Consider the following 25,227-nt stretch of genomic DNA (forward strand, 5'->3'; position numbering starts at 1 on the left):
ATACATTTTTTCTTCTGTAAATTACGGAGAATTAAGAATGTATCCAGTTATCATCAGGATAGGCCTTCTGTGATCACAAGGATTTGTACTTTTGTAAACAGGAAATTCAAAACATGACTTTAGCCAAAATAAGATTGGCAGATTTCTTCCCTATTACATTTGATGAAAGCACTGATGTTTTTTAAACTGAGTAGTATAGTTTGTTTTCTACTATCTTTGTGAAGGAATTTGTAGCGGGAATTTCCTTACATTTTGTAATTCTCATGGGATTTGTCATGAAGAAAATAATGAGGAGTACCATCTAAGTGGAATTGCTGTAGTATGTACAGTTGAAGATCTCCGCCCTAAAATTTAACTTTTATCTGAAGAAAAGTGACAAGTGACAATTGCTCAGCTATGACCCCTGATTCAAAAGATCTGTTCTAGAGGATTTACAAGCAGATCATATGCAAAACATTGCACCTGTAGCAACCATTTAGTCTTTGATGGTCACTGTTTATTGTAATACATCAGCAACAACAAGAAATGTTGTAGCATTCACTAATACTTCCACAAAAAGACATAATGTCTTTAAAGAAGTAGTTGGCAGAATACTAGTGTAGAAAATCTGTTACACACACTGGGCACCATGACAACCAACTGAAACTTCAAATCCATACTTTGCTGAAAGTATGCAATGGCCTCTACAATTTTATTGGGATGTGACAGAACAACTGTATCTGAAACCCACTGCCTTCTGCAGACTTTACATTCCCTTGAATTCTTTATCTCTGCTGCATGCTTGGGTGTTGTACTAGAATTCTTTATCTCTGCTGCCGGCTTGGGTGGTGTACTAGATAAGGTGTGAACTACACTAACCGGGTTTCCTTATCCATCTCTCTTCAAAACAAAAGAAGCAATGGATGCGATGAAAGATGCCTGCAAGCATCATAAAGAAAGAAAGAGAAGATGGGAATTCCAACTTTTAGCAGCCATTCTTTGAAACTCAAGAGCTCATCAAATAATTGGATGTGAAAATGATAGTACCACACTTGTATCTTCACAGCAGACTAAGATATTAATAAGCTAATCTCTTCACTAAGAATACTTTCAAAGATCTTTGTAAATTCCCCTGTTAGAGAATGACAGTGAAGGAAAGACCTTCCTCAGATGTAAATGATCTTTTCAATTTAAGGACTAGTCTACTGCATAAATTTGCAGTAAAAAATCTCTTTTATGAGAAGCAATGGACGTATGCAAGCAGTTTATGGATATCTTTACTAGAGAAGGAATTTAAACTCTGCGTGCCTAGACAGAAGCTCCATGTCGAAGTAGCTAGTAAAATTCCTGAATCTGTCCTTGATTTCATAGATATCTGTGATACTGAACTGCATCCCTGCATTATCATTCTTATAGAAGATTTGCTGGTCTTGCTGTACTGTATAGCCACTGGTGTACTGAGCTCAATATTGACATAGTTATTAACATTTTTGCAAAGATCGACTGAGACAACATGAGTTTGCTCCATGTGTTAGGAAATTACAAAATTTGTAAATATTTTATCATCATCATCATATTACTGATCACAATCTATTACATTAAAATAAATATTGTGTAACCACTTCTTGTGTCCTCCTCTAGTCTAGCCAAGGATTTGTCTGAAGTGGAGCCAGTTATTGGAGCATACTCTGTGACCTGTCAACCATTAGCCACGAACATCAAGTCAGCAATTTACCCAGCCACTGGACAGTAGTTAACAGTGTTAAATTGGATCACCAATATCAAAGGAAGTCTACTAATTTTCCATTCAGTGGGATACGTTTGCTCCTTCCACACAACTTCATCCTCAAGATGTTAGGTTTCTCATCATTCCCAAATTTTTTTATATTTTTTCACTGTTTTACTTCACTAGATATTTTTTATTTTTTCCATAGAAGGCATTATATGCTGATACTCAGTATTTAATATGCTATAAGATCTGTTTAACAAAGTTTGCTGACAGTACAATGGACTATAGTGGTGTGTCATAATGGATAACTCAAATTTGTGAATTACTTGTGAACACAGGAAGTAATCATGAAAGTGTACAGCATCAATAACTCTGGAACTTGTTTCCCATATTTTGTAATTTGGTTTGTGAGAATAGGATGTTGATAAGCCAGTTGTTCAGTTTGTAGGATGATTTTGGAGAAAAAAATTCAGAGTGCTTTTAGGATGAGATTTTCACTCTGCAGTGGAGTGTGTGCTGATACGAAACTTTGTGACACATTAAAACTGTGTGCCGGACTGAGACAAGAACTTGGGACCTTTGCCTTCCGTGGGCAAGTGCTCTACCATCCGAGCTACCCCAGCATGGCTCACACCCGGTCCTCGCAGCTTTACTTCTGCCAGAACCTCATCTCCTAACTTCCAAACTTCACAGAAGCTCTTCTGTGAACCTTGCAGAACTAGCACTCCTGGAAGAAAGGATATTGGGGAGACATGGCTTAACCACAGCCTGGGGCATGTTTCCAGAATGAGATTTTCACTCTGCAGTGGAGTGTGTGCTGATACAAAACTTCCTGACAGATTCTGGAACATCCCCCAGGCTGTGGCTAAGCCACGTCTTCACAATATCCTTTCTTCCAGGAGTGCTAGTTCTGCATGTTTCGCAGAAGGGCTGCTGTGAAGTTTGGAAGGTAGGAGACGAGGTACTGGCAGAATTGAAGCTGTGAGGACAGGTCGTGAGACGTGTTTCGGTAGCTCATTTGGTACAGCACTTGCCCACGAAAGGTAAAGGTCCCGAGTTCGAGTCTTGGTCTGGCACACAGTGTTAATCTGTCAGGAAGTTTCACAGAGTGCTTTTATTTGGAGTATTCAGCATTGCAGACCAGCAGATTATGTGCATACGGCAACAAAAATTGTCAAAATAGATGGAATCAATACTTGCTTTGTTTCTATCTTTACCATATAGCAATCAATTTCACACAAAACTGAAAGAATTACAAACCCTTCTGCAGTACCTATCTTCCAGCTAACATTCATACTATTTTCATGAACCAGTACTAATACTACTTTCTGATTCTTCATATCATGCCCAAGCTTCTGAATTATAGCAATATCTCTCTGTAGTTCATAGTTAGCAAGGGAATAAAACATTCTCCAAAGTGACTACTTGTTACGTCAGGAATTAACCACGCTGTTCTCTCAGAAGGGAGCAGAATATGTACTGCTGTGTCACGTATTTCAAATTATCTGACTATTCACAAAGGAACAGATGATTTAGCCAGCAGCCTGCTTATCTTTAGGAGAAGCTAATAGTAGTATAACTGATGAAAACACACAAAAGCAGATAACATCATTTCTAACTTTTGGAACTACTGCTTATCCCCCTCCCCTCCCCCTCCAGTACAGAAAGGGAATATGGTTGAGAGGGGTAATATTTTTCACCCTTTCTTCACAGAAGATAGATCTCTATTACATTGGATTATTAGAAACCTGCAAATTTAAAAAAAAAAAAAAAAAAAAAAAAAAAAATTGAAATTTTCTTTTAATATTATTACCATATACTGTTAACCACTATTGCTTACATAAGCCTTTTGCAAAAAAGACAGAAGGAAGGAAGAATAGTGCCTGACATCACTTGGACAATGAGGTTGTTAGAGATGGGGTACAAGCTTGGACTGGGGAAGGACAGAAAAGAGAATTGGTCATGTCATTTTCAAAGCAACCATCCTGGTCTTTTCTTAAGTAATTTAGGACAACAAAAGGAAACAAACACCTCAGTGTTCAGACAGTGACCTGAACCCATGTCTTTTTGGATGCAAATAAAGTATCGTACAAGTGAGCCACCATTTGCCTTCCAAGGATTAGTTGGGAAAAAGAACATGGAATTGACAGTAATGAAATACAAAAAGACCCACACATGTTAAAATAAATCACTGCTGTCAACATTACAATACTTACTTTTTACTGTGTATGGGAGGACCATTTTTTTCACTGCAGTAGCCAGCTGTATCTTCTTTGCAACATTTTCTCTAGGATTACCAAACACCCTTTCCTTTATATTACTGATGTCCATATATGACTTTTTCAAATAATTTAAGAACCGTAAGGTTCTCTTTATTGGTGTTTTGCAGAGGGGACAGCTTTTCAGACATATTTCATCATCTTTTTGTTTCAACCACTTGTCCAGTGCCTTAGATTCAATTGTGTGTTTGCAGTCTTCTAGGTAGACAAATCTGCAATAATGAAACATAGCTAAAACCACTCATAAGAATTCAGACAAAACAATAAAAAATTTAAAAAAATAATTAAAAAAGTACTTGGATCAGCTGCACTGGTAATTCTGACATGATTTAAAACATATAAATTTCTTAGCAATGGGAAAACAACTATTGAAATTTGTTTTAAATGGATCTTCAATTGTTTTTTGCCTACAAAAATTTATATTGCATTGTAATTCTTGTAAAAAAGAATGTTTTTATTTAAAAATTCACAATTTTGATAGCACAAAATATTCCTTTGTGCACCTTTAGCCATAGCTTGCCCCCAGTGTCACAGGTTTACGATGGCAGGGAACACAGAACTATACTACAAACAGGAAAATCCCCATTCCTTGAAGAAGTTCTACTCTTGTTTTGTCCCAACATCTGTTCAGGCTGACACTGAAGATTGTCTTCATTTCATTCCATGGTATTGTCATGAAAATGCCTCCATTGTTCATAAATATCCTGATCTGCATTTTTTTAACGAATCTACTTTAGGAAAAGATTATGCTTGCAGTCACTCTACACTCATGGAACCGGTACTGAATTGAGAGCATCAGCATGACTTGTGTATAATTTCATTCCTTTTTAGGGTTTCACACCTCAGTCGGTAAAAACAGAACTCTACTAGGATCACTTTGTCCATCTGTTAAGGCCCAAGTAGTATGTATCAAGTTGAAATTTGTCATACACTAAGGATTACACTGTGTAACAATGAAAATGTAAATCAAATGAAAACAGCAAAGTCCTATCAATTCTAATCTGCTGATCATGAATATCACAAAGGTAATTCAAAATCAGCTCTAATTTTCATTTTACACTGTTTCATTTCAGTGACATCATTATACACGGATTTTTATGTTACGTTTAAAATCAATTATTATAATGGTTTGTCAAAGTCATAATAACTAGTAACAATGGATTATACTATTGTCCCTGGTCTTACTTGTGTGCAACATTTTGGATATAAACAATTTGATACCAATTTTAGTGCTATTTTTGTCTCCTCCCTCTTCAACTTCAGTGACCACATTAATGCATGTAATAATTTTTGCACATTTGTTTCCAGATTAACTACCAGTTGTTCAAGTTGACTGCTACTGAAGTGGACAAAAATGCCACGAGTTTTTGTTAACAGTACTGACATATTTTGCTATGTGTGTGGAGAAGTGACATTTGTTTCACAAAAACAGCAAATAACTGCACTGATTAAAAAAAGCTTACAGTTGTTAGTTTGGGTGCAAAATAGGTGATCTTGATAAACCCTGGGCTCCACATGTGATCTGCAACACTTGTGCCAGCAATCTCAGGAACTGGATGCATGGAAAGGGCGTTCAAGCCCTTTGCAGTGCCCATGATCTGGTGTGAGCCAACTAACTATGTCAGTGACTGCTACTTTTGTATGGTTCCTCCTATCAAGAAGGGAATATCTAAGAAGAAGTGGACAGTGATCTATCCTAACATTCCATCCACCATATGTCCAGTTCTACATGGGGAAGGATTGCCAATACCTAAACCACCGACAGAGTATGAGATTACTTCTGATGGGGATTCTGAATGTCCTGAACCATGTACATCACAAGATCCAGAGTTTCTTCCAAATATATCATCATCAGATGATCCACAAAAATTGTCTCAAAATGAGTTAAGTGATCCCATTAGAGATTTGGAGATCTCTGAAGCTAAGGCTGAGATTTTAGCATCAAGATTGCAGCAGCGCAGTTTTCTGGAAAGCAATATAAATGTTTCATTCTACCGCACAACAGAGCAACAATTCACTCCTTTTTTTAACATGGAAGATAGTCTCGTGGCATGTGTAGACCTAAATGGTCTAATGAAGGCTCTCATAATTAATTACAACCCTAATGAGTGGAGACTCTATTGATTTGTCAAAGTTGAGCTTAAAAGCAGTGGTTTTACATATTGGCAACGAGCTTCCTTCTATTCCAGTTGGGCATAGTGTGCATATGAAAGAGTCATACCAAAACATGAAAATTTTACTAGAAGCCATCAAGTATAATGACTCTCAATGCCAAATTTGTGGTGACTTGAAAGTAGTTGCACTGCTAAAAGTTATGCAGTTAGAGTATACTAAATATTGCTGCTTCCTCTGTGAATGGGATAGCTGAGCTCGTGCATCTCATTATAGTAAACATGAATGGCCCTCCAGAAAATCTCTTCAACCAGGTATAAAGAACATTAAGAGTGAACCTCCAGTAGAGCCTAAAAAGATTCTGCTCCCACCCTTGCACATCAAATTGGGTCTCATGAAAACTTTGTTAAGGGAATGAACAAAGATGGTGACGTACTTAAGGCAAAAATTCCCTTACTTAAGTGATGCCAAAGTAAAGGAGGGCATCTTTGTAGGCCCACAGATTTGAGAGCTTTTTGGAGACCATACTTTTGATGGAATCATACAAGGTGATGAGAAGTATGCATGGGAATGTTTTAAGACAGTCTGTTTACAGTTCTTAGGGAACAAACGAGCAATAACTTACAAGGAGATTGTAGATAACATGTTGTCATCTTATAAAAAACTTGGTTTGAACGTGTCACTGAAAATGCATTTCTTACATAGTCATCTTGATTTCTTCCCCAAAGATTATGGTGCAATAAGTGATGAATATGGGGAGTGATTTCAATGAGGTATTACCACATTTGAGAACACGTATGCTGGAAAGTGGAGCCCTACTATCTGAGTAGATTACTACTGGACTGTCGTTAGGGATGTTACTGAGTATGTGTATAAAAGTCAAGCCAAGCAAAAATGGTAATCTTCTGAATTTATCTCCGAACAAAATATGTAATGGTATATACTGTACATATGGACATTTAACATTTGTATCCCTTTATATACATTTGTGACCAGTTAATTTATACATTTTCTTTTGTGCTTCACATAGTTCTGGTACAAAGTAGACTTACAAAGTATTTTCATTCATGTAATATTATCTTCATTTTTTCTTAATATTTTACTTTTGTACTTCCAGAATAGCCTGCATAACACATAACATAATTCAAGTAATTATTCACTTAAAATTTGTTATGCTGAATCTTGGAACATGAATGTATATTTAGTTAGTGAGCTATTTATACAAAAATGTAGATTACTTTTTTTTAAAAAAGCTAGAGCTAAACATTTATGAAAATTATGATTTTGTATCATTTTATACTTAAAAAAACATAACTAACTCAAAATCATGCAATTTACGCACTTTCACTTCAAATTTGTTGTTCAATTTTATGGTTCTTTTGTGGCATAAAAATCTGAGTGAATGCAATCAAAAGATACAGCCATACTCACAAACTCAGTCACCAAAAACTATAGGGTACGTCCCACTGACCTGCAACCATGAAATTTGGGAAGAAGCAAGATTTCACAGTAAAAGTAAAGGAATCAAATAGAAGCAGGTTTTATATCATAGTGTTCCTGATTACAGCTTCTTGTGTACTGTACCGTTTAAACTGCTATAAGTATGTTGCTCGTATTTTGCTAGATTTTTGCTCGCATGTGTGATATTTGGTGGTGTAAATGATTCTATATTTATTTTTTACTGAAAGTCATCAGTTTTTTAAAATATAATATAACTGGATAGCCAAAAAAGTCTACTCACCAAGCGGGATCACGACAAAACACATAACAGTTAATGAAATGTGCATGTTTTCGGAGTCAGTGGCTCCTCCTCCTGGTGGAAGGGATGACTGGGAAAGAAGAGGGATGAAAGAGAAAGACTGCCGAAATTTAGGAACTCTGAAGAATTATGGAGACTTACCAAATGGGATGAGACAGAAAGACTGATTGTTGGGGACTGCACTCGACGACATTTGTAAACCTGAGAGCAATACGTAGTGTGGCTCATCAACAATTAGTAGAAAAAGGATACCAACAGATGTAATTATTACTAAAATAATTTATTATTTAGTTAATGAGTTTTGATGCTTCATTAGCATCATCTTCAAGACACAATGCAAAAAATGAATGGAGACATCCTAACATTGGTGCACATAGAACAGATACCACATACACTGAACTGGATACTGTGGACCTCTCTATTTACTTGATGTCTACACTCCAAATGCATGACAGCAGTTGTAAGTCACAGGTTAGGAATCTGGGGGTGGGGGAGGGTGTGTGTGTGTGTGGGGGGGGGGGGGGGGGGAGGTGCTGGTTGAGGTGACGTTCAACTGCACACAGATGTACATGGGCAATGTTGCTGTAGAGGGAGATGGCATCAATGGTGACAAGCAAGGTGTGTCATGGGGGGGAATGGGCCAGAATTTCAGACACTTTAGGAAATGGTTGGGGTCTTTAATAGGAGGGGAGTCTTTGTGCTATAGGTTGCAGGTGTTGATCAACTTAGGAAGATCTATGTTCAGTAGATGCTATGAAGCCAGCGGCTACAGGATGGCCAGAGTGATTGAAGTCGTGGATCTTAGGAAGAAGATAAAAGTTGGGAGAGTGCAGTTTTGATGGGATAAGAAGTTCTGTTGACTGAGGTGTTAGTCCTTGTGAGGAGCCTGAGGTTTAAAGGAGGAACTGTAGGTCAGTTTGTATCACAGCAACAGGATCTTGATAGTAGATGCTGTACACAGAGGTTTCAGACAGCTGACGTAGCTCCTCGCTTACAGACTCCCGTTGATCAAGTACCACACTGCTAGATTCGTTGTCTGGCAGGGGAATAATGATGGAGTCATCACTTTTTAGGCAATAAAGAGTTAGGAGTTCTGCAGAGACAGGTTAGGGTCAAGTTATAGGGATATGGGAAAGAGTTGTGAAGCAATGTTGAATGTTAGGAATTCTTGGAAGGCTTGTGAAGGGTGATTTTGAGGTAGCAATGTTGGATCAAGTTGGGATCGTTGTAGGAACTGTTCAAGGAAGGATGCAATGGCATGTTTGCTGTTGGAACGGTTTTACAATTGGGGTACAAAGTGATATTTCCAGTTAACATTGCACATGAAAGAAAATTGGTCCTTCACCAAAACAGCATGATTACATACAGATTTAGAGCTGAAAGTGAAACCCTGGATAATACAAATAATTGGGGAGGTGAGAGTGCCTTAGATAAGAGGCTGAGAACACGATCTTCAACTCTAAGCTCTCAAGTTTACAAATCTCATCTGGTGCAGTCCCCAACAATTTCGTTCCTTCTCAGCTCGTCTGGTGCATTTTCTATGAACTGGAATTCTGGCCATCTTTTCCACAATTCTTCTCATTTCTTAAACATCACCAGTCACTTTCCTTCACCCCTCGTACTTTCCCTTCAACGCACCTAAGAGGAGGAGATACTGACTCTGAAAGCTTGCAAGTTCCATTAACTTTTGTGTGTTTTCTCTGCCACTGCTTGGTGAGTCAATTTTTTATCTATCTTTCTGGTTTCATCATAGGGTGCGAATGTGTGTCGATTTGTTCCTGATTATGTATACCTGCGTGTATTGTGTGATTTAACTGTGTTGTAAGTATATGATTTGTATTTGATGTTGTTTTTGTTCACATCTACTTTTTGTACTTTCTTGTATTTAATGGAAAATTCTATGTCAGCAGCTTTTGACATAATTTGCATTCAATTTTATTAATCTTGTCATGGCGTGAATATGTAATTCTCCTTTGAATATGATGTAGCTTCTTGCCACTGTTTATGCTGAGTAATCTTACTCTTCATCCAAACACACCTTGGAAGGTCCAGCGATACCAACCTACCACTGTGTCATTCTCAGCTGACAGGCATCATTGGCTACAGACATGGAGGGGCATTTTGTCAGCACACTGCTCTCGCGGCCATCATCACTGGAGCCACTACTTCTCAATCAAGTAGCTTCTCAGCCCTTGAGGGCTGAGTGCACCTCATGCTTGCAAAACAGCGCTCGTCAGACCCAGACAGTGACCCATCCAAGTGCTAGCCAAGCATGACAGAGCTTAACTTTGGTGTTACCATATCAGTGAGGCCGTTGGCCTTAAACTAGTTATTGTGCAATTTACTATTATGCTATTATGTAGCAAAAATATTTTACGTATAAGTTGTAATGGGACACCCTCCTAAAACATTACCTTTTATATATATATATATATATATATATATATATATAGAAATAGTCAATACCAAGAAGTACTTTCGAATTTTGTACAGGTTAAAATTATCTCAGCTGTTTCCCTAAAAGAATTACATATGATTTTGCATACGATGTATTATATTTAAGGCTAAAATGTATAAATAGAAATTAATTTGTCACAATCGATATGCACAGTTAAAATTACTCTTCTTTTAGAAATATTTGAAATTACGAAATATCTGACATACTTAAAATTCATATTATTAACTGCACAATCTAATGCTAATTATTAAATTTATTTCTGGATTCATTTACAAAATAGTGATATAATTTGGTGAAGATTCTTCTTTTATCAAGAAAGTTAGTAAAATCTTTTGCTTTGTAAACTCTTTGGAATATTGTTGGTATCACAGAATGTAAGTGGTAGTGGACATGCCTTTGATGGAAACGGACTTGTTTTGTGGTGTTATAGAAGTGGAAATTGTAAAGATCGTGTGATACTGTAAGAATGTGACAAAAAATAAAATTCAAGAGTAAGACAGGCAAATCTTCAAAAATTATTATGTCAACGGGAACCCACAAAGTTAAAGAAATTTCAGCCTCACGAACCTACCCTTAGTCACGACTGCAGCCAACAATGAGAAAATGAAGATAAGCAAAATCTTATGCCTCTCGAAACTTTTGAAACAAATGAAGAGACTGAAAAATTTAATGCTGATGTGTGGGAGGTTAAGATTACAATGTGCACATTTGTACATGGGATTATATGGTTTAGCATGAAATTAATCCGACAGTCGTTAATGCTACTGTATTTAGTGAATGCTATTTATACAGGATTAACTATTACATTCAATGATGGATGAGACTGGTGTATTATCCGCTTTGAAATTTTCATTGGAATGGAAGGACTGTTCTAGTGTGTTGATTTCTGCTACAGTTTATTGTACCTATTAACAACATGTGAACACATTTACATTAGTACTGTTTCATTTTTACCATTTGTAAGGAAGATAATCTATTTGGCTTTACACTGTACTGTGGCAGCTGAAATGGAATTTACTGAATGTTGTTACGTGTTGCCCACAAGTTGATCTGTAATTGTAATGTCTTAAGTATTTTTGTACTGTTTCTTTTTTTTTTCAACAGTAAATATTCACTTGCACAGCACTTACATGCTGCAGTTTTGCCTTGAAAAGTACAGAGATGTCACCTGTTGAAATACTGGCAGCTGCTGATGATGTCAGTCAGCTACATTCCCATAAGTTATATTGAGCTTTCTGCACAGTATACAACTTTCATTCTAGTTAAAAAGTGTTTTTTACCGGCTTACATACCAAATCAGTAATTATGTAAATTGATGGAGGAGAGGGGACAAAGGAAAGGAAACGGAGGAACTACTGATATCAGCTGCATCAGGACTGTGCGCGCCATCAGCAGTGATGAATGAAAATGTGTGCTGAACTGTGATTTGAACCCAGAATCTCCTGCTTAATAGTTGCGTTCACCACTGTGCCATCGGGACACAGTGCTCATCACAAATGTTGACCCACATTCCAATCTAGCACCATCCCTGTTCACGTCAGGGTCCTCCATGCTCTCTACTTTGAGATTGCTGCCGGGGGGCTGAATGTAATTGGTGCATCTGCACTGAATGTGGCGGATTCATTGCCCATCAACGCAAATCAATTATATGAAGGTGTGGTGTCTGCTCTTTCAGATGTGTTCAAAAGAAGAAGACACCATGCATTCATACAACTGACTCACTTCGAAATCACCGTTACATACGACCTCCTGTGGGGATCTCAAAGCAGCGAGCATGGAGGACATGGACAGGGACTGCAGACAGGTGGGAATGTGGGTCGGCAGAGATAGTCCAAGAATTTGCAATAAACACTGTGTCTGGATGGTGCAGTGGTCAACACAACTGCCTAGAAAGTAAGAGATCCCGGGTTTGAATCCCGGTTTGGCACACAGCCGTAATTTTTCCCGAGGGCATGCAGCTTTACTGTATGGTTAAATGATGATGGCGTCCTCTTGGGTAAAATATTCCGGAGGTAAAATAGTCCCCCATTCGGATCTCCGGGCGGGGACTACTCAAGAGGACCTTGTTATCAGGAGAAATAAAACTGGAGTTCTACGGATCAAAGCGTGGAATGTCAGATCCTTTAATCGAGCAGGTAGGTTAGAAAATTTAAAAAGGGAAATGGATAGGTTAAAGTTAGATATAGTGGGAATTAGTGAAGTTCGGTGGCAGGAGGAACAAGACTTTTTGTTAGGTGAATACAGGGTTATAAATACAAAATCAAATAAGAGGTAACGCAGGAGTCGGTTTAATAATGAATAAAAAAAATAGGCGTGCGGGTAAGCTACTACAAACAGCATAGTGAACGCATTATTGTGGCCAAGATAGACACGAAGCCCACGCCTAGTACAAGTTTATATGCCAACTAGCTCTGCAGATGATGAAGAAATTGATGAAATGTATGATGAGATAAAAGAAATTATTCAGATAATGAAGGTAGACGAAAATTTAATAGTCATGGGTGACTGGAATTCGAGTGTAGGAAAAGGGAGAGAAGGAAACATAGTAGGTGAATATGGATTGGGGCTAAGAAATGAAAGAGGAAGCCGTCTGGTAGAGTTTTGCACAGAGCACAACTTAATCATAGCTAACACCTGGTTCAAGAATCATAAAAGAAGGTTGTATACATGGAAGAAGCCTGGAGATACTGACAGGTTTCAGATAGATTATATAATGGTAAGACAGAGATTTAGGAACCCGGTTTTAAATTGTAAGACATTTCCAGGGGCAGATGTGGACTCTGACCACAATCTATTGGTTATGACCTGTAGATTAAAACTGAAGAAACTGCAAAAAGGTGGGAATTTAAGGAGATGGGACCTGGATAAACTGAAAGAACCAGAGGTTGTACAGAGTTTCAGGGAGAGCATAAGGGAACAATTGGCAGCAGTGGGGGAAAGAAGTACAGTAGAAGAATGGGTAGCTCTGAGGGATGAAGTAGTGAAGGCAGCAGAGGATCAAGTAGGTAAAAAGATGAGGGCTAGTAGAAATCCTTGGGTAACAGAAGAAATATTGAATTTAATTGATGAAAGGAGAAAATATAAAAATGCAGTAAATGAAGCAGGCAAAAAGGAATACAAATGTCTCAAAAATGAGATCGACAGGAAGTGCAAAATGGTTAAGCAGGGATGGATAGAGGACAAATGTAAGGATGTAGAGGCATATCTCACTAGGGGTTAAGATAGATACTGCCTACAGGAAAATTAAAGAGACCTTTGGAGAAGAGAGAACCACTTGTATGTATATCAAGAGCTCAGATGGAAACCCAGTTCTAACCAAAGAAGGGAAAGAAGAAAGATGGAAGGAGTATATAGAGGGTCTATACAAGGGCGATGTACTTGAGGACAATATTATAGAAATGGAAGAGAATGTAGATGAAGATGAAATGGGAGATATGATACTGCGTGAAGAGTTTGACAGAGCACTGAAAGACCAGAGCCGAAACAAGACCCCGGGAGTAGACAACATTCCATTAGAACTACTGACGGCCTTGGGAGAGCCAGTCCTGACAAAACTCTACCATCTGGTGAGCAAGATGTATGAGACAGGTGAAGCACCCTCAGACTTCAAGAAGAATATAATAATTCCAATCCCAAAGAAAGCAGGTGTTGACAGATGTGAAAATTACCGAACTATCAGTTTAATAAGTCACAGCTATAAAATACTAACACGAATTCTTTACAGACGAATGGAAAAACCAGTAGAAGCAGACATCGGGGAAGATCAGTTTGGATTCCGTAGAAATATTGGAACACGTGAGCCAATACTGACCTTACGACTTATCTTAGAAGAAAGATTAAGGAAAGGCAAACCTATGTTTCTAGCATTTGTAGACTTAGAGAAAGCTTTTGACAATGTTGACTGGAATACTCTCTTCCAAATTCTAAAGGTGGCAGGGGTAAAATACAGGGAGCGAAAGGCTATATACAATTTGTACAGAAACCAGATGGCAGTTATAAGGGGTGAGGGGCACGAAAGGGAAGCAGTGGTTGGGAAGGGAGTGAGACAGGATTGTAGCCTTTCCCCAATGTTATTCAATCTGTATATTGAGCAAGCAGTAAAGGAAACAAAAGAGAAATTTGGAGTAGGTATTAAAATCCATGGAGAAGAAATACAAACTTTGAGGTTCACCAATGACATTGTAATTCTGTCAGGGACAGCAAAGGACTTGGAAGAGCAGTTGAACGGAATGGACATTCTCTTGAAAGGAGGATATAAGATGAACATCCACAAAAGCAAAATGAGGATAATGGAATGTAGTCGAATTCAGTCGGGTGATGCTGAGGGAATTAGATTAGGAAGTGAGACACTTAAAGTAGTAAAGGAGTTTTGCTATTTGGGGAGCAAAATAACTGATGATGGTCGAAGTAGAGAAGATATAAAATGTAGATTGGCAATGGCAAGGAAAGCGTTTCTGAAGAAGAGAAATTTGTTAACATCGAGTATAGATTTAAGTGTCAGGAAGTCGTTTCTGAAAGTATTTGTATGGAGTGTAGCCATGTTTGGAAGTCAAACATGGACGATAAATAGTTTGGACAAGAAGAGAATAGAAGCTTTCGAAATGTGGTGCTACAGAAGAATGCTGAAGATTAGATGGGTAGATCACATAACTAATGAGGAGGTATTGAATAGAATTGGGGAGAAGAGGATTTTGTGGCACAACTTGACGAGAAGAAGGGACCAGTTAGTAGGACATGTTCTGAGGCATCAAGGGGTCACAAATTTAGCATTGGAGGGCAGTGTGGAGGGTAAAAATCGTAGAGGGAGGCCAAGAGATGAATACATTAAGCAGATTCAGAAGGATGTAGGTTGCAGTAGGTACTGGGAGATGAAGAAACTTGCACAGGATAGGGTAGCATGGAGATCTGCATCAAACCAGTCTCAGGACTGAAGACCACAACAACAACAACAACAATTCCTTACAACTGTTCAAAAGTCACACAAAGCAGGTTCTTCAACTAGAATGACATTCACACATATTGTTGTAGCAATGTTCAGTGTAGCAGAAATCTTCTCCCAGGATATTGCTCAACACATTGTAATAAATGTTTACAGCATTAACTATTTCATAATATTGTCTACAGCTTGATTTGGTCTATATCACGATATGTAGTGATATATGCTTAAATGGTACAGTCAGCAGTGTTACAAACTTCACTGTATCAGTAGTTCTGTTCAATGCAGTTGCAATTAAAATCTGTTTTGGAACAATTTATAGCAATATTAAATACAGATGATGTATGCTCACACTGTATGGAGTTGCATAATGTGCAGATCTGTAGCACAGAGGAGAAATATTCTTTTCTGAGTCTAAAAGGAATGTTACTTTTGGTAATAGCAACCAGAGCAGATCACTTAAACAAAAATTCAGTTGCTCTGTTAAAGTTTAATAAAGCGAACTATATGTGGAATTAATTTATCATCCATGTGGTCTGAATCTGACTTATTTTCTTTCAGAATATTTGGTTTGGGTGACATTTCAGAGACATATCATAAAGGAAGAAAAAAATTCCAGATTGAGATAGAAGTACTCATGTCAATTTCCTGGATGCAAAAGTGGTTATTTTTTAACCCCAGAACTTCAGAACAAACTTTTCTACAAATCCCCAGTTGCATCAAAGAGTGAGATATCCAAAAAAAGTGGAAATCAATTTTTAATGTAGCTGAAGACATTAAATGTAGTTGTTACTATGTATGAGAGGATCATTTTTGCCAAGCTGATTTTTATAAACATCTCTACACACAGGCTAAAGCCTTGAGTTATTCTAAGGCATATGGAATTGGTGTTATACCAGGATTCCCCCTATTTATGTTACACAGGTTGTGGTGATTGTGCTGGTGCTGGTAGTAGCACTGGTAGAAGAGACACTGTTTTCACCACATCAAATGAAAAAATAAGTGTGCACATGATACAGGTTGCAATGCAATCTATAAAATATTGGAGGAACCAACCAGTCCCCTTTCTCAGTGACAGATGATGATGAGAACAGATTTTTGTGCACACCTATTTATGAAGGTGAAAGTAGTAAGGGTGTGAGGTTCAAAATGTGATTTAACAACAAGAAATTTTTTTTTTTAAAATTGCATTAAAATACACTTGCCAGAGTAGGTAAATAATAATAATTATTATAAAAGCTACAGAATGAGGGCAACCAGTTGAAAATTCTGAGAGAACTATACGATGACTGGAAATTTCAATTGATTGAAGAAGTGTTAAATGATATGACAAAAACATTTATTAATAGCTAACTAAGGTATGCGAATAAACCATCTGCAGCAATGTCAAACAATGGAAAATCCAGGATAAAATGTACTAGTATTATGAGAAGGAAAGTTGCTACTCACCATATAGCAGAGATGCTGAGTCGTAGATAGGCACAACAAAAATACTCTCACAATTAAAGCTTTCGACCATTAAGACCTTCGTCAACAATGGACACAAATATACATGCACAGCCTGTGCGCGCGAGCGCGCACACACACACACACACACACACACACACACACACACACACACACACACACACGATTGCAGTCTCAGGCAACTGAAACCTTAATGGCCGAAAGTTTGAATTGTGACAGTCTTTTTGTTGTGCCTATCTGCAACTCAGCATCTCCGCTATATGGTGAGTAGCAACTTTCCTTATCATAATATCTGCAGTATGTGATATTCTAGACAAGATAAGGTATTTGCTTTATCTATTTACAAGTGTAATTCCCAATTGTATAGATACTTGGCTACATACTTCTCTCTTCCAAAGCCCGACCCCTTCAGTCAGTGCTTTCCCACATACCATTTGTTACAGGACTTAATCGATCTTTGACAAATATATTAACAATGGAAGTAATTAATATGGATGAAAATGCCAAGAACTGTGTTCTACTTTTTGATGAAATGTCTCTGGATGATGGAATGTATTATGAGGTACACAAACAGTTAATATATGGCAATCAGGATTTGGGTAATTTATTATGGTCACCTGAAGCTGCTAATAATGCATTAGTATAAGCTGAAAGGCATTTCTTGCATATTACTTTATTGCAACCACTTTTCACTGTAGCCATTGGACAGTACTCATCGTACACATAATAAGTGAACTTCGCATATTTGATTCAAAGTCATTTGTAATGCAACAAACCAGACGGCTCTTACAGAATGGTGTGAAGCAAACGAAATATACTGGACTTTCAGATATTCCACTTTGGATCAGAAGAAGAGATTTGAAACTCTATCCAAACTAAAAGCAAAACACTTTAACTTTTCTGATTCCTATGTCAAAATGAAGGTCAAAGTTGCTGCTGAACAAGTGAGCCATACAGTTGCATCATCAATCGAAACATATATTTCTACACAGATATTACCATCTGAGGCTACACACAGCTGAGTTTGTAGTAAAACAGAAAATCTCTTTGATTCATTCAACAATAATGAGCAATATGCAAGTGATGGGAAAATATTGTCAGAAAATTTACCACATATAGAAGTGTGGTACAGCCTACTGAAGGAAATAGGCAGCTGACAAATGACAGATTTGAAAACAAGTAGAAACATGACTAATTTGTTTAGTTATATAAAAGGTTGGCAGTTTACATTAAAGTATTTTATTTTCTTGTGGAAGAACTTAAAAGAAGTAGGGTTTAAGTACTTAAATTTGAACCCCTTCAATCAAGATGCTCTAGAGAATTTCTTTTGTTGTATAAAGCAACATGGTATTACTAATACCAACCTGTGAAAATGTGATGATTACAAGCCACTGAACAATTTGTGTTACATTCTGGAAAATTATGGTATTAATGAACTTTTGAATAAAAGTGATCTGAATGTCTGCAATGACACTGCTATGATTCAGCTACTTCCTAGTTCTTGCTCAGATGATGTGCGTGAGTCCATAGATCATTGGGCCTTAGCTTATGTAGCATGCTATTTACTGAATAACAGATGTACTATATGACTGTGAAACATGTAGAACCAGTCTCTACTCAACTACTGTAATTGAAAATCGTTTATTTACATCATTTAAAGATAATAATGAAGTGACTTCTCATTTGAAATATACATGTGAAAATGCTATTATTTTCCTGAGGATACTTCACGATCAGCTATCTAAACACTATTTAAACAGTCATTGTCATACAACAAGAATACATGGTACCAAAAGAAAATGTTCTCTTTGCTTCATATAATATTTTGTAATAAACATGACATAGAAGTGGTAGTTCTAAAGATGAGTATACCATTCATAACATATATAAATTTGAACAAAAAAAAGTAAAAGAAAGAAAAAAAAAGAGTTGTGTGTAAAACAATTAAAAAAGAGGAAGTAGTTTAAATTATTGTAGTGAACTTTGTATTTCATCATTTAACATATTCAAACTTACAATAGTAACCTCTCTATACGTATACGAATGTGTGCTGTTGATCAGAGCTAAACTTAGTAACACATGCAAATGCAACTCTCACACACACGACTTCAGTCTCAGGTAACTGAAACCACACTGCGAACAGCAGTACCAGAGCTCTCAAACAAATAGTTTTTGTGTAGATCAGATTCTTAAAGCATGTGCTTGTGAGCTACAACTGCAATATACTTCTATAGTAATTGTAACAATCTACAGATCCCCTCAAGATAACTTTCAGCTATTCATGAAAAATCTAGAGGCATTATTGAGCTACCTGTCAGACGAAAGGAAGCAGTTAGTGGTTTGTGGTGACTTTAACGTAGATTTCTTAAAAGATACGGATAGGAAAAATGAGCAAGAATCTTTGTTTGGTTGTTTCAATTTAGTATGTGTTGTAAGTTTTCCAACCCATGTGCAGCAGGATAGTACGTCACTTATCGATAACGTTTTCATAGACGGTGCTCAGGCAGAAACTATAAATGTGTACCAAGTTGTTAATGGGCTATCTGATCACGATGCACAGTTAATGGAAATGACACGTATAGCACCTTACAGGCTTGAGGCAGGCTCATACAAAGCAGGGAGGCTTATTGATGCGAACAGGATACAGAGTTTTAAGAGCAGCCTAGAAAAGGTAGAATGGGATGAAGTATACACAGAAAATGATGCTGATGCCAAATTCAGTTTATTCCACCGTAAATTTGTCTCAATATTTGAGAGTTGCTTTCCTGAAACATTATCCAAAAAAGCCATTACAAAGTCAAGTAAGCCATGGATTACTAAGGGAATTAAGCTACAGTGTAAGAGGAAAAGGGAAATATATGTGCAGGCCAGAATAAGTCAGGATCTGACGTTACTTGCTTACTACAAAAGATAATGTAATATTTTGAGGAAAGTCATTAAGAAGTCGAGAAGCTTGTGTGTTCTGACAGAAATTAATAATGCGGATGATAAGATCAAAACTATATGGAATATTGCAAAAAGCGAGATGGGGCAGCCTGACAGTGCACAGCATACCACAGCAACAAAGTGAAATGATGATGTTGTGAGTGATAATTCACAAGTTGCAAGTATTTTTAACAATCACTTCCTGAATAAGCATCAAAAATAGGATTAAAGGGTTCAATTGAAGAAGCAAAAAAATATGTTAAAAATAACAGCACAAACATCCCCCATTGAAATTATGGGAATTTTAGATATATTGAAAAACAAGAGCTCATGGTGTTGATGGAGTCTCTAACAGAATTTTGAGGTGTTGTTCTAATTTAATAAGTGGAGTCCTTAGTGATATACATAATGCTTTGCTGGCACATGGAATTTTTCTAGAAAGATTGAAACACGCAATTGTCAAACCTCTTCATAAGAAAGAGGACAAAAGTGACTTCAATAATTTTAGATCAGTCTCATTGCTGACTTCTTTTTCTAAAATATTTGAAAAAGTTGTGTATTCAAGAGTAGTCTCACATTTAAGTGAAAATAATTTACTCAGCATGTCAGAGTTTGGATTCCGGAAGGGTTACTCAACTGAGAATGCTATCTACACATTTACCCATCAAATAGTACAAGCCCTAAATACCAAATTATCACCAGTTGGTATTTTTTGTGATCTTTCCACAACATTTGACTGTGTGGATCATGTTACACTCTTAGAAAAACTCAGGTTTTATGAAACTGAAGGCTATAGACACAACTGGTTTGAATCGTACTTAAAAAACAGAAAGAAAAAAGTTGTTGAATAACACAAATAATGTTGGGACGGTGGTAAATTCCAATGAATGGGGAGTTATCACAAAGGGAGTCCCACAGGGTTCAATTTTGGGTCCTCTGCTGTTCCTTATTCATGTGAGTGACCTCTCACTAAATGTTCAGCAAGCAGAGCTAGTGCTTTTTGCAGATGGCACGAGTGTTATAATAAATCCCATTCCAGAAAAAGCAGCAGAAGATATTGTTAAGGATGTCTTTCAAAGAATTATTACGTGGTTCTCAGAAAATGGACTCTCCCTTAATTTTGAAAAAACTCACTATATCCAGTTCTGTACACCGAATAGAGTTGTACCAATAATTGATGTAGCAGATGAACAGGGCACAGTTAACAGGGTAGATTTCTCCAAACTTTTGGGTGTTCACATTGATGACAACTTGAACTGGAAGAAGCACATTACTGAGCTTCTCAAACAATTAAATTCATCTTCTTTCACTCTTCGTATAAACGCTAGTCCTGTTAATAAACAGATCAACCTCCTAACGTACTTTGCATATTTCCACTCAATAATGTCTTATGGAATTGTTTTCTGGGGTAACTCACCACTTAGACATAAAGTATTGATTGCACAAAACAGAGCAGTGGGAATAATTAGTGGTGTTCACCCAAGGATGTCATGTAGGCACCTATTCAAGAAGTTAGGTATTTTTAACTGCACCATCAGAGTACATATTTTCTCTAATGAAATTTGTTATAAATAATCCATCTCAATTTGCGGAGAACAGTGATGTTCATATGTACAACACTAGAGGGAAAAATGACGTTTACTATCCGTTACTGTTGCTTTAAGTTGCTCAAAAAGGAGTACATTATTCCGTGACAAAAATCTTTGATCATTTGCCCAGCAACATAAAGTGTGTGGCAGGTAGCAGATCAAGTTTTAAATCTAGTTTAAAATAATTTCTTTTGGACAGTTCCTTCCATTCCATGGACGAGTTTCTGTTTCAAAACTTGGGAAAAAAAATTGTACCTCTGAATGTGTAGAACCAAAAATTTCAGTAATATTAATACACTCCTGGAAATGGAAAAAAGAACACATTGACACCGGTGTGTCAGACCCACCATACTTGCTCCGGACACTGCGAGGGGGCTGTACAAGCAATGATCACACGCACGGCACAGCGGACACACCAGGAACCGCGGTGTTGGCCGTCGAATGGCGCTAGCTGCGCAGCATTTGTGCACCGCCGCCGTCAGTGTCAGCCAGTTTGCCATGGCATACGGAGCTCCATCGCAGTCTTTAACACTGGTAGCATGCCGCGACAGCGTGGACGTGAACCGTATGTGCAGTTGGCGGACTTTGAGCGAGGGCGTATAGTGGGCATGCGGGAGGCCGGGTGGACGTACCGCCGAATTGCTCAACACGTGGGGCGTGAGGTCTCCACAGTACATCGATGTTGTCGCCAGTGGTCGGCGGAAGGTGCACGTGCCCGTCAACCTGGGACCGGACCGCAGCGACGCATGGATGCACGCCAAGACCGTAGGATCCTTCGCAGTGCCGTAGGGGACCGCACCGCCACTTCCCAGCAAATTAGGGACACTGTTGCTCCTGGGGTATCGGCGAGGACCATTCGCAACCGTCTCCATGAAGCTGGGCTACGGTCCCGCACACCGTTAGGCCGTCTTCCGCTCACGCCCCAACATTGTGCAGCCCGCCTCCAGTGGTGTCGCGACAGGCGTGAATGGAGGGACGAATGGAGACGTGTCGTCTTCAGCGATGAGAGTCGCTTCCGCCTTGGTGCCAATGATGGTCGTATGCGTGTTTGGCGCCATGCAGGTGAGCGCCACAATCAGGACTGCATACGACCGAGGCACACAGGGCCAACACCCGGCATCATGGTGTGGGGAGCGATCTCCTACACTGGCCGTACACCACTGGTGATCGTCGAGGGGACACTGAATAGTGCACGGTACATCCAAACCGTCATCGAACCCATCGTTCTACCATTCCTAGACCGGCAAGGGAACTTGCTGTTCCAACAGGACAATGCACGTCCGCATGTATCCCGTGCCACCCAACGTGCTCTAGAAGGTGTAAGTCAACTACCCTGGCCAGCAAGATCTCCGGATCTGTCCCCCATTGAGCATGTTTGGGACTGGATGAAGCGTCGTCTCACGCGGTCTGCACGTCCAGCACGAACGCTGGTCCAACTGAGGCGCCAGGTGGAAATGGCATGGCAAGCCGTTCCACAGGACTACATCCAGCATCTCTACGATCGTCTCCATGGGAGAATAGCAGCCTGCATTGCTGCGAAAGGTGGATATACACTGTACTAGTGCCGACATTGTGCATGCTCTGTTGCCTGTGTCTATGTGCCTGTGGTTCTGTCAGTGTGATCATGTGATGTATCTGACCCCAGGAATGTGTCAATAAAGTTTCCCCTTCCTGGGACAATGAATTCACGGTGTTCTTATTTCAATTTCCAGGAGTGTATTAGCAGTATTCATGTGTGTGTATATATATCTTGTAATCTGCCTTGTTCCACATCATATCGATAAAATAATCGTGAAAATGATCTATGGAACATGACATAACTGAACTAAACTATACTGACGGGAGTGGCGACTGGTTGGGAGGTAAGGAGGAGGCTGGGGAGGGGAGGGGGAGGGATAATATGGTGGAGACAGCAGACAGTGAAGTGCTGCAGTTTACAAGGAGGGCAGGTGGGAGATTGGTGGGGGAGGGGGGGGGGGGGTAGCAGCAAAAAAGGAGAGAAATAAAATAAAAACACTGGATGTGGTGGTGAAATGATGGCTGTGTAGGGCTGGAATGGGAACAGGAAGGGGCTGGATGGACGAGGACTGTGACCAATGAAGGTTGAGGCCAGGATGGTTTACGGGAATGCAGGATGTATTGCAGGGAAAGTTCCCACCTGCACAATTCAGAAAAGCTGGTGTTGATGGGAGGGATCCATATGGCACAGGCTGTGCAGCAGTCACTGAAATGATGGATATCGTGTTTGGTAGGGTGTTCAGCAACAGGGTGGCCCACTTGTTTCTTGGCTGCAGTTTGTTGGTGGCTATTCATGCGGACAGACAGCTTGTTGGTTGTCATGCCTAAATAGAATGCAGCACAGGGGTTGTAGCTTTGCTTGTAAATCACATGACTGGTTTTGCAGGTAGCCCTGCCTTTGATGGGATAGGTGATGTTAGTGGCTGGACTGAAGTAGGTGGTGGAGGAAGGATGTATGGGACAGGTCTTGCATCTACGTCTATTACAAGGGTATGAGCCACGAGGTAAGGGATTGGGAGCAGGGGTTGTGTAACAGTGGACAAGTATATTGTGTAGGTTTGGTGCATGGCGGAATACAAGTGTAGGAGGGGTGGGAAGGATAGTGTGCAGGACAGTTCTCATTTCAGGGCACGACGAAAGGTAATCGAAACCCTGACAGAAAATGTAATTCAGTTGCTCCAGTTATGAGGGGAATGCTCCTCTGAGGCCAGACAGTGGGACTTCGGGAGGTGGCGGGAGACTGGAAAGATAAGGCACAAGAGATTTGTTTTTGTACAAGGTTGGGAGGATAATTACCGACAGTGAATGCTTCAGTGAGACCCTCGGTATATTCCGAGACAGACTGCTCGTCACTGCAGATGCAATGACTATGGGTGGCTAGGCCGTACGGAAGGGCTTTCTTGGTATGGAATGGGTGGCGGCTATTGAAGTGGAGATAATGCTGGTGGTTAGTAGGTTTGGTATGGACGGAGGTCTTTGAGGTGGAGGTCAACATCTAGGAAGTTGGCTTGTTGGGCTGAGTAGAACCAGGTGAAGCAAATGGCGGAGATGTTGTTGAGGTTCTGGAGGAATGCTGGATAGGGTGTCCTCACCTTCGATCCAGATAGCAAAGATGTCATCAGTGAATCTGAACCAGGTAAGGGGTTTAGGATTCTGGGTTTTTATAAACTATTCCTATAAATGGCCCATGAATAGGTTGGCATAGGATGGTGCCATGCGGGTGCCCACACCCGTACCCTGGATTTGTTTATAGGTAATAGCTTCAAAGGAGAAGTAATTGTGGGTGAGAATATAGTTGGTCATGGCGACTAGGAAGGAGGATCAGTTGACCAACAGCTGTGTAACCGCGAAAGTGCGTCATTGTAAGGATTACTGCCACACTCACAAACAAGTGATTGCCTTTAAACAATAATGATTCATAGCAAATACAGCAAATTTTTCATCAATACTAGCAGAGTCTAGACAAAAAAGTTACCTTTATATATCTATCCTCTATCATTTATGCAAGTGCCACTTAGACCAGTGAATTTTGTCTTCGAATTTTCACATGTGTATTGACTTGCTTTATTTTCATTAATTATATAATTTGAGCTGCTTCTCTAAGGTTCACTTTCAACAGAACTGTTCAATATATGATCTCAGTTACAATTAAAGCATTTTCATATAGTTACTCTTAAAATGTCAGGAAAAAACAACTGGAATTTTTCTTTCAGACTATAATAAAAGACGTAATAAATGGGCAGAAGATGGCAACTGTAGCCACAGTTGCTTTAGACTGCAGTCGTGTGTGTATGTGTGTGTATTTTTCATGAAGGCCTTATGGGCCGAAAGCTGTTTTTGGAACAGTCTCTTTGCTGTTCCTATCTCCATTATATGGTGACTAGCCACTTCCCTTTTCATAATAGTCTTACAACATTAAGTACATCATATTTGGAGACTTGATTGTTCAAGGTAGTGCCATTTACTATCATAAAAA

At 38.9% G+C, this 25,227-nt stretch overlaps 1 protein-coding gene across 1 annotated transcript in view; it reads right to left on the reverse strand.

Annotated features, from left to right (window-relative positions):
• The window catches only part of LOC126237201 (NFX1-type zinc finger-containing protein 1-like), a 383,285-nt gene that overhangs the window by 31,929 nt on the left and 326,129 nt on the right, over positions 1–25,227 (reverse strand). Inside the window, exon 15 of the mRNA XM_049947081.1 lies at positions 3,925–4,199. Coding sequence (XP_049803038.1) covers positions 3,925–4,199 — 275 coding nt within the window. The remainder of the gene's footprint in view (positions 1–3,924; positions 4,200–25,227) is intronic.

Source organism: Schistocerca nitens, chromosome 2, assembly GCF_023898315.1.
Source record: "Schistocerca nitens isolate TAMUIC-IGC-003100 chromosome 2, iqSchNite1.1, whole genome shotgun sequence".
NCBI classification, from domain to species: Eukaryota; Metazoa; Arthropoda; class Insecta; order Orthoptera; family Acrididae; genus Schistocerca; species Schistocerca nitens.